We start from the raw sequence: 11,309 nt of genomic DNA, 5'->3' as shown, positions 1-11,309 counted from the left end.
AGAAAGAAACAACGAAAGAAAAATGTCTGAGGACTTCAGTGTTGAGGAAGAGCATGAGTTCTTTGCCGAGCTGAATGCGCACTTTCTTCTGGTTTTCTTTTGGGGGGGGCGTAGCTTTATAGATTTTTTATGTAGAATATTCTTTGTGAACATGTTTAGTATTGTTGCAATCACAGATAAACGTACAGAGGTCAGGGTTGATGTGGTTGGTGGGGGTGTTGAGGGATCCTATGTGGGGTTGCACGCAAACACACTGTAAGGTTGTTCTACAGTGGGAGAATAAGGCTCACCACTTATTTTCCATGTCTTTTTGTAATATATATATATATATAAACAACATATATTTTTCTTGTCAACTCACAGTTATACTCAGACCTAATCTCTCATATAAAATACCAACAATCAGATGAAATCAATTTTCTATTGTAGCGTTGAATGCTGTTTCGTATCCAAAATAAACACAACATTGTGCAACTTGTGCTTTTAAATTCGTATTTACATCTCTGAACGAAAGGAAATTATTCTGAGGATAAATGTTAGTAGCTGAAAGATTGCAATAAAACAAAAAAAGCAGATGAGCTCATGGAGAACTGTCCATGTAAACAGGTATTACTGTATGTGTTCCTTATAACACAAGATTGTCTTTTCAAATAAGGTAACTGATAAATACTTTTTAAAAAGGACACAACCAAAGTTAGTGCTTTAAAAAAGTTAAAATTATTTATCTTATTTGCCGCTGATTTTCCATATCAAGACTTTCTCGTCTGTAATACATTCAGGATTAATATTCGATTACCCTCTACAGGTGGTTCAAGCTTCTAGTAAAATATGATTCTTGACACTGCTAATAATGCATTAAATATTTGACAGGAACAGTTTGAAGTGTTGGGTATCTGTGCTGGGAAGACAGTGGCAGGGGGGAAAAAGACAGGAGAGAAAGTAAAGTTTGACAGCACATCTTTGGGAAGTGTTTGATTTTAGCGAGTGGAGAGCGGCTTACTAAGCGTGACGGTCTTCACTTCAACTGATGCAAGCCTTTCCTTGCTTTGGAATAAGCCTGAGAGCAAGAGCGAGGAGGAGGCTGAGTTTAAACAGCATGAGGGAAAATCCAAGAGAGTATCTCCAGCACAGATATGAATAAACAATCAGATTTCCCAAGTTATTGTAGATTTTTGTTCTTAAAGCTTTAGTCAATGTGTTTTGCCAGAAATAATCTTTTATTGCTCTGTTTTTAGCTGCTGTCAGTCATTTCCTGTTTCCGTTTTCTAACTTCATATTTAACTGCTACTGCTGAGTATGATTTGGGATAAATACTTGGCTATACATTCAAAGCTAATACCCAGTTTAATTATATAATTTCTAAGATTTAGTCATCAACTGGGTATTATGTAAAATACCCAAAATTGCAAATTTAAAAACACAATCTTGCCAAGTGCACTCCTATGATGTAAAACTTAAAGTCCACTGTGTCATAAAGGTACTCTTTCTGGAGGCCACTGGAACAAAGTAGCCCATCATCATGTTCAAGTAAGTTTTATTTTAGGATTCTTTTGTGACCGCAGCTATCAAAGAATGACTACAATGAAGCCAAAATTGGTGGGCAAGGCAAGCAACAAAATAATGATACATTTGTTCCAAGTGTCCCTACACCATCACATCACCGAGAGAGTCCTGAATTATTACCACAGGGCTGGAAAGACTATGTGGTGTCATCTGCTGACTCTTATGTAGATTCACAGACAGGCCAATTGAATTGCAGTCATTTCTGCTTAGGAGGTAAGGGAGTTAGAAAAAATTTTACTAAATCCTAAATCACCAGGCTGAAGTAGGAGGGACAGATGTCAGATCATGATGTCATTATCGTTGCTGGTTGGGTGCTTCCTAGGATGTGTTTTTGTGTGTTTAAAAGTTGCCTATTAGTGTACAGTCATGGCCAAAAGTATCGAGAATGACACAAATATTATATTTTCACATGATCTGCTGCCCTCTGGTTTTCATGTGTGCATGTCAGATGTCATTACATACAGAAATACAATTGCAATCATATTAAGAGTAACAAAAGCTTTTAATGACAGTTATGAGTTAATGCAGCAAGTCAATATTTGCAGTGTTGATCCCTCTTCTTCAGGACCTCTTTCTGGACCAAATCCTGACTGATAGCAGTCCATTCTTGCACAATCAATGCTAGCATTTTGCTAGAATTCCTAGGTTTTCGTTTGTCCACCCATCTATAGATGATTGACCACAAGTTTTCAATATGATTGAAATTGCTTTATGGCAAGGTGCTCCATCATGCTGGAAAAGGCATTGTTTATCACCAAACAGCTCTTGGATGGTTGGGAGAAGTTGCTCTCGGAGGACATTCTGGTACCATTCTTTATTCATGACTGTATTTTTAGGTAAGATTGTGAGAAGCAACCCCACACATGAATGGTTTCAGGATGCTTTACAGTTGTTATGAGACAAGACTGGTGGTAGCCCTCACATCGTCTTCTCCAAACAAGCTGTTTTCCAGATGTCCCAAACAATCGGAAAAGGGATTCATCAGAGAAAATGACTTTACCCCAGTCCTCAGCAGTCCACTCCCTCTACCTTTTGCAGAATATCAGTCTGTCACTGATGTTTTTCCTGGAGAGAAGTGGCTTCTTTGCTGCCCTCCTTGAGACCAGGCCTTGCTCCAAGAGTGTCCGCCTCACAATGCTTGCAGATGCACTCACACCTGCCTGCTGCCATTCCTGAGCAAGCTCTGCACTGCTGGTAGCCCGATCCCGCAGCTGAAAACACTTTTAAGAGACGGTCCTGGCGCTTGCTGGTCTTTCTTGGGCGCCCTGGAGCCTTTTTGGCAACAATGGAACCTCTCTTCTTGAAGTTCTTGATGATGCGATAGATTTTTGGCTGAGGTGCAATCTTTCTAGGCCATTTTTGTGCAGTGCAATGATGACTGCACGTGTTTCTTCATGGTTCACAGAAGAGAAACAATGACACCAAGCACCAGCCTCTTTTAAAGTGTCCAGTGGTGTCATTCTTCCTTAATCATGACAGATTGATCTCCAGCCCTACCCTCATCACCCACACCTGTGTTATTGGAGCAATCACTGAAATGATGTTAGCTGGTCCTTTTAAGGCATGGCTGCAATAACGCTGAAATGTGTTTTGGGGGATAAAGTTCATTTTATAGGCAAATATTGACTTTGCAATTAATTGCTGTTACACTGATCACTCTTTATAACATTCTGCAGTATATGCAAATTGCCGTTATAAAACCTGAAGCAGCAGACTTTGTCAATATTAACATTTGAATCACTCTCAAAACTTTTGGCCATGACTATACTATAGGTGGCCCAAGAAAATGTTGAGGTTTCCCCTTTTTGTCCAACCCCACTTAGACCTGAACAAAGGGCCGCCAGCTTTTAACCAAAGCTTGGGTTGAGATTTTGAAAAAGTTCGCCCAGGAAACCCTGTCAGGGTTAGATGAGGATAGGTGCAGCTATAGGTTGTAGGTTTTCAGAGGATTTAACTGAAACAAAGTGGCAAAATTTTGAACTTTCATAGCACAGTAAATGTTACTGGAAAACAATAAGTGGTCTGTAGTTATGAGGAACATTTTTCTCACAATATATATTATTTTCTACATTCTGGTGATGTTTAGAGAATTGAGGTAAAGCAGAATGGGCCCTACTAAAAACACTTGCATCTTGAATATACTCTAAACTAAGATTTTCACAACTTTGTTCATTAATTATTCACTGCAGTTCAAGTAAATTAAACAATGGGGAACTAATAAGCTATTGCTGGATTACTTGCACTGATACAGGAACCAGTGCAATAGAAACCTATGCAAACTGTCTATGAATATTTGGTAATAGGCTAAGGATTATAAAGCTTCAATCATTATGTTATTAGTTTTTCTTACAATTGACAAAACAGCTAAACAATCCAGACCTGCTAGGAGGCTGAAGATTTTATAAAATATCACCATAAAAGGAGACAGCACTTCTCTGGATGTTTCAGGTTGGAAGGTGTGATGGAAAGTTTTTTAACATATTCAATGGATCAAAATAAAGATAAATTAATATGATAAGGGATAATAAAAGAAGAACATCCCTGCGGTTTCTTCTCTATGAATCCTGGATAACCGAGTTTTTCTGCACATCCTCTCTGGATGTGGTTGGTGTTTTCTTGGGTGGCTGATCATTTGAAAAATAAAATGCAATGATTCTTTTTCTTTTTGTGATATAAACTTAAAAGCTTTAAGAATTAAAATATTTGTGTTGGTTTAATTAATCTTAAACACCAATTGGAGATTATTAAACTAGACTAAGCAATGTTTATTTAACTTGTGAGCAAAACATGGACTAAAACTGGGACTAAAAAAGAGAAAACAAACCATTTAATGTGATCCTACACTCTAACTACACAGCAATAATTTAAGTAAGCAGCTGTATTTTTTTTTTCATATTTACTCAAGCACTAGAATGCTTAAACTTTTCAATAATTTACAAAGAGAATTATCCTAGTCCAGGTGAGATAAGATAGAAATTAAAATTCTATATCTCATAACAACTTTTCTTTTTTCATATCTGGCACAGTGAATAGGTGGGAATATGGACTGGATATGAACCTGGCATGTCCTTGTGTGTTAGCACTAAGGCTGTATTAAAAACACGGACTGGATTTTGATCACTGTGGTATTTCTATACATAAATAAGTGGAACGGATTAGAATTTTAATGTCTGTCATTTTTTAGTGTAGGAAATTGGGAATATGGAGTGCGAGTGTGTGAAGACTGAGATGGGTAAGTCTCACACCCAATGGGTGAGAGTTGACAGCCCTGTGAACATATGGTCCCTTTGCACCTGTACCCCCCAAACACCAGATGTAATATAGACGATGGTTTCTAAGCTTTATTTAGTCCAGAAATATTGAAAATTGGGCTGTGTTTGGTCGGTCTGATTTTGTCCCACTTTAGTCCAATAATAGACTTAACAGTAATAGACCACCTTAATCCAAAAATAATCTGAAAATTACACCTTTTCACTTTTCAACCGAATGTAGATGTCGTTGGGACGTAAATCATGTCCTCCCAATTTTTGCTCGATGGGACATGTGGAACTCACACCACCATTACTCTTGTCTTCTCCATTTTTTTTTATCTGTGATTATAATCTCTGTATCCTAAATTTTTATCTTAAAAAAAGATATTACAGTACATTCTTCTCAAAATTAAACAGAAATACATATATTTATTAATATAGTGATACACTGAAATATATAGCACTCTGCATATGTGTAAATCTCTTTATTGTCCCACAATGGGGAAATTTGTTTCTTTTTTAATTTAACCCATCCCCTCGGGGAGGAGTGGGCTGCCATTGTGCGGCGCCCGGGGAGCAATCAGGGGTTAAGGGTTTTACTCAGGAACCCAGAGTGCAGGCTGTGGGGATTATACCGGGTACTTGCAATCTTCTCAAAGCACAAGCGCACTGCCTTAACGCACTAGGCCAACACTTCCCTATACAATATATATACAAAATACTGTATATACAATTCTTCATTAAAGGAGATGGCCACAAGTTCAACTCTACCCTGCCAGTAAGTGGTAAAGTTGTGCTCACCAGCTCTTTATCCAACCTTTAATTTTACTGTATTGGCATCCAGTTGCCAGGATTGCTAATGCTTATTTTAACATTGGCCACATTTAGCTAATATTTAACTTACCTGGCCATAAGAAAGGCGGCAACCTCTGTTTGCCTTCTGAGCTCCTTTGCTTCATTAAATCAGCAAAAACACTTGAAAGTTTGTCCAATGTTCACATTCATTTTGGTCCTTTTTTGGTTTGCTTGAATCAGAGAACTGTAAAACTAAGAGGAAACCATTTTTCAGAGGTATCAGACCTACTAGGATCTGACAATCCTGACCTTCGTCTCACATGACTTCAATGTACTATTCCGTCGATGGAGAATTGTTTTATGTAGGAGTAAATACAATATATTTTGGACCCATCCAAATTTATATGCAATATATATGCTTTTTCTGTTAAATTAATACTTTTATTTTACAACTCTCTAGACTTTCTGTGACATTGTTATTTCTAGAACAAAACAATTGCTGATTTGTGGTAATGAGCTTTACTGGCAAAAATTAGAAATAGAAAACAAGTTGACAAACAGGTATGAAATGTGAGGAAAAAAATGGCAAAGGGACCATTCATCCAGTGCCTTATTATATTTTTTGTTTTCTTTTTTTTAAATTAAAAATCAATTCTCTAAATCCAAATGAAAACACATTATTTAAATCTGGCCTCCTTTTCTCTCTACTCTTGTTCCTGCAGTACGGCATCAAGAAGAAGGAGGAGAAGGAAGCCGAGGCAGCAGCTGCTATGGAGCAAGCCTCAGAGGGCAGCCTTACACGCCCCAAAAAGGCCGTCCCCGCCGGCTGTGGTGACGAGGAAGAGGAGGAAAGCATCGTGGATACCGTCATGAAATTCATCCCAGCCCCTCTGATGGATATGTTCAATAAAAAGTAACAGGGCTTTGTCCGCAAATACATTTAACTTCTTACAACTTCTTTCTAATTAATGCTGTACAAGCCTGTCCCACTCCAACCTGCCGTCATGCTCTACTTCACACGCGCCCCATCCTATCAAACCAAATACTAAGTGTCCTGGAATTACGCAGCATGCCATGATTTTGTCTGAGCTAAACTGGCCAATCTTAGACCGTGATTCATCCATTTGATATCATAACTCTGTTATCCTGTCTTAAAAACACCTGCACAGTTCTCTTTATTTTAAGCTTATCTGATTACATCTTTTCATAATTTGCTCAGAATAAGTTTAAACATCACCACCTTTTTGTTTGTAAATAGTCTCAGAAGTATAAAAGAGTACTATATATGACTTAAAATATGAAAGATAACAAGATAGCTAAGAGTATAAGCCATATTTTTACCTTTTAGGAACTAATCCAAATCATATCAAATTTGATTAAAATTTAATTTATCCTTTTACGTTCCTCCTAGTATTTGATACAGTGTACATAAATACATTTTTAAATCGGTTCTCCATTGTGGCCATTCACCCTGATCTGATGTTCTCCTTGAGTCACAGTGAATGTGTAATATGAGCACTACTTTGTAACACGTGTAAAACAAACAGTGAAGGATATTTATTTGTAATAAAACATATTTTGATTTGTTTATTTTTAATGCATGCAGCTAATACCTATAAAGTAATGTGCATATATGGTTTCAGTTTCATCTGTACTGATGAAAGAGAAGATGTTGGTATTTTAGGCAATAAATGGTCCTCCAATATTTTTATTTAATTAAAACATTTCATTCCACTTCGCTAGACTTTAGAAGATAACTGACTTATTGTTCAAAATGTTCTTCCATGGAGAAACAGTTTTTTTTCTCCATATGTGAAACTTGTCTTAAAGCAGGAGGGTAAAATTCCATAAATTAAAAAAAATAAATAAACTCACTGGTTATATTATATTTGATTGTGGCTTACAAAAAATTGTTTTGTGTTTGCCAGTGTTATTTAGTCATCTTTTAAATCAAGACGTGTACAAGTTTAACCTGGCAGGTTAATTTGAAGCTATGTGTAATATGTAACGCCGTGTTTTTTTGTTTTTTTTTATTGTAAAAAAAAAAAAAAAAGAAATTTCACAAACGCAACTAAGTTGTGTGCACACTATATGTGAACAGACAGTGACAATAGTGCAATATATTGGTCAAAATGAAGTTGTCCTGTGTCTGTTGGTTTAAAAAATGGGAGAATAGTCCCAAATCAGCAATAACAGACAATCTTCATTGTTTTGTGTTTTTAGAGTTACCCCTAAATGTTAGTCGATGTTAAAGACAAACATGTGTCAGCACACTGTGGTAAAGTGAAACTTTTGTAGGTCAGACATGCTAATCAAATCACCATAAAGTGGGAATTTAGGACCATTTGCTTCATATCATAAAAGTATTGGATATGTTTCATCAACTTGCATTCACAACACATGCGCTTCACTTGTTGTAATTACATTTAAAAAAAAGCTCTTTTAGAGAGTTTAATGACTTTAGTAGGGAAAATATTTAATTCTACATTACAGACTCTGCTGATAAGCTGGTAAAAGCTGCACAAGGATTAAAACCTGATTTCTTTTGTAGGCCTTTCTTTTTGATTGTGGTTCATTCCAGAGTGTCTTGTTAAACATTCCAGATATTTCCAACATTCCACCAGTTTTATGCTGGTCATCCATTTACCTGAAAACAGATAACAATTACAGTTGGCCACAATGAATGCCTTCTTTGCCTTTCAGACTATTACATCACAATGTAGACCTTAATCTCTTAATCTATCTGTGCTTTTATAAGTAAACAATTATAGATTGGTTAGAAGAAAAGTAGTGAAATGACTGCCAATGCTCATTAAAGGGTAATTTTAGCTGCCGTGTACAGAAAAGCCCAAAATCCAATCAATGTAATCATCCATGTATTTTAATACTGTGGTGAATTTTTTTACTAAATGTTTTGTGATCAACTTGTGCACAGTAGGCGTAGTCATAAATAAGGATTTACAGCGCATACATTTTGTCACAATATTGCGGGATATGTGTGTCCCTCTCCCTCCTATAAGTGAATTCACTTTTAATTCAGTGCTTTGTAAACACCATAATTACGTAGAATACAGTATACAGTACAACATAACATTGCTTTATTGCCACATATAGAGCATGTTTATTCAATGTCTTGTGAATTTGATGCATTAGTAAACCACTGTTACAGCATAATGTCAGCAACACACCATCTGATAGTTGTCCCTGTGTTATACATAGCTATCAGCTAAAAGAACAGTTATTTAATTATACCAAAGAATAGTGATCTTCATCGCAGATTTAGCGGAAAAGTTTCCATTTGTGTTATAGTAACTTCTCAGGTATTATAGCTCATTGTTTGACAGTTAGAAATTAACCACAGCCGTCACTGAATTAGCATCACTATGAATAAAAGCGCATTATAACTCACTTAGCTATCAATTTAGTGAGTCAACAGCTACTATGTGTATATTGAATATTAATTTTGCTTCTGTTCAACATTTCCAAGCAGCTGCATCCAAGTAAAGAAAAACTTAGATTTATTTTTATTGTTTTTAGGACTACTATTTTTTTTTTTTTTTTTACTGACCTATTTCATAGCTACAGTAGCAAACTCAGTGTTAAGCTAACTAATATTTATAAAAACCTATTTCACCCAGGTAACATTTGCAATCTCATTGCATCAAATTAAGTTACAGTCAACTTACTTTTATTTATCTATTTACTTATTTTTGTCTTATAACATTTCAGCTAGCTACGTTAGCTATGCTAAGAATTAGTAGCGACACCACATAAATGGTCAGTTCACTTCTAAGCTACATTCATGAACAACGAGAACTTTGATCTTTGGTTAATTTACTGCTTTTAAATAGCTAGTGTCACCGATAGCAAGTTAATTGAACTGCCAGTTGGGTAATTCGCATCACAGCAACTTTTATTTTGAAATACATTCAGTCCTAGATTATGCTAAAAACTAAAATCACTGCCTTAAAATGAACAATATACAACATATAAATATATATATATATACAACATAAACAACTTTACTTTCTTGCTTCTCGCAACTTAGGTAATAGGTCATATTTAAGTTTGAACATCTTTGGTCTTGGAATATTTTAGAAAGTTAAAATAACGGCCCTTGTCAGTTATACCAAGCAACAATAATTATTTTCAAAAGTATTTTTCAAACTAACGCTCAGAAATCAAATCATTGTCTGCAAGAACACATCTATTCCTAAACACATTTATCATTATGATCTCATATAAACATAAAATTGCTATTATACTGCCCAAACAAACTGTCCCAGTCTTTGGGCAATTCTACATTTTCCATGCAGTTAAAGTGTCAAAAACTCACAACGGTTGGACGTCATGTCTTTATGTCACTCATACGCTCATTAATAGGTTTTAAAAACTGCCTGAATATAATTAACATGGCTTCTAGAAGAATAATCCTTTGATGTGACTTGAATGTAACTGTCTGACGTTTCTCTCTTCTAGCATCTGTCTTTTCTCTGTTCTCTGTGCTGAGGAGATGCTAGTTCTGGTGCACTTTTTGTTTTTTGTTTTCTTGTCTTTTGTCAGCGCTGTTTCTGTCCTCTGGTGGCTGGCATTTTGAGAAAAAGTAGAAAGACATGTTTTTATGTGGTGCATTAATTTGCACTGCGAAAAGTCTCCTCACCTTTCCCCCTCCCTTTCCTCTCTGTATTCCCCCTATGTGTTGGCAAAAGTGTATGCATGCTTTTGGTGTGCGATGTAGGCAAGGTTGTGGATATAAACGTTTCGTGTCCTCTCTGTGTTTCAAAGCCCCACGTGTTAGCCTCACTGCATGCTGTTTTAGACAAATATTTCAATATGTAATTTCCTGCAAAAATGGAATCACAGCACACTGAGAATAAAGTGATTTCATATAATTTGTCATAGTCTTGTGTTTCTGAATTTAAACTGTAATACATCCGGGCCATGACTTATTTCAACACTGCGGAAATATGGAGTCATTCATAGAGGCCAGCCTTAAGACTGCTTTTTGGAAAAAGATCCAACCTTACAGAATAATGTCTCTGTCAATCAATTATGTTTTTCATCTCCAAATGACAATTTTTTTTTTATAACTGGGATTTTATCATCAATAAAAATGATAAGGGCTGTAAACAGAATGCACTGTGTTGTTGAGATCATGATGGAAGGGAACCCTGATTTATGATTGTGTCACAGTTACAATGCCGACATCAAAGTGATGCGTTTAGCATCTTTGCCATGCAATCTTGTGTGGTTTAAGTGAGTCTGGGGTATGAGCATAGCCACAAGTTCCAAATTTAGCAAATGCATCCATACAAGACAAATGCCAGGGAAGGATTATGGATCACCACTCTTAAATTAGGTTTATTCTTCCACTGAAAGTGCCTATTAAACACAGAATTAATAGATTGTCATGCTGTGACATTTTTCAATTAATGGCTTGTGAGGTTTAAATTCTAATTTACAATTATTCTGTTAGCTTAGTGCTATATTCCTAGACTTGAAAAACTGATAATTAAAAATGCTCATTTTAGTCTATCTTCATTATCAGCATTTACCGTGAAATGTTCAGACAGACAGACAAGAGTGGTGTAGTAGAAGTGCAGATACTGCAGTTTCAAAGCACTCTGGTAAAAGTTGAAGTATCAATTTGACCTTTTTACTCAAGTAAAAGTGAAAAAGGATGTGCTCCAAAAACTAAAA

General features: G+C 36.0%; 1 protein-coding gene across 1 annotated transcript in view; it reads left to right on the top strand.

The window, feature by feature from the left end:
• Positions 1-10,705, top strand: part of cplx1 (complexin 1) — an 88,206-nt gene extending 77,501 nt beyond the window's left edge. The window contains exon 4 of the mRNA XM_015371063.1: positions 6,332-10,705. Within this exon, the coding sequence (XP_015226549.1) occupies positions 6,332-6,526 (195 nt within the window). The 3' untranslated portion in view covers positions 6,527-10,705. The remainder of the gene's footprint in view (positions 1-6,331) is intronic.
• The last annotated feature ends 604 nt before the right edge of the window (positions 10,706-11,309 follow it).

The sequence above is a fragment of the Cyprinodon variegatus genome, unplaced genomic scaffold, assembly GCF_000732505.1.
Source record: "Cyprinodon variegatus isolate N-32 unplaced genomic scaffold, C_variegatus-1.0 Scaffold52, whole genome shotgun sequence".
NCBI classification, from domain to species: domain Eukaryota; kingdom Metazoa; phylum Chordata; class Actinopteri; order Cyprinodontiformes; family Cyprinodontidae; genus Cyprinodon; species Cyprinodon variegatus.
This window is presented reverse-complemented; position numbering and strand designations above follow the sequence as displayed.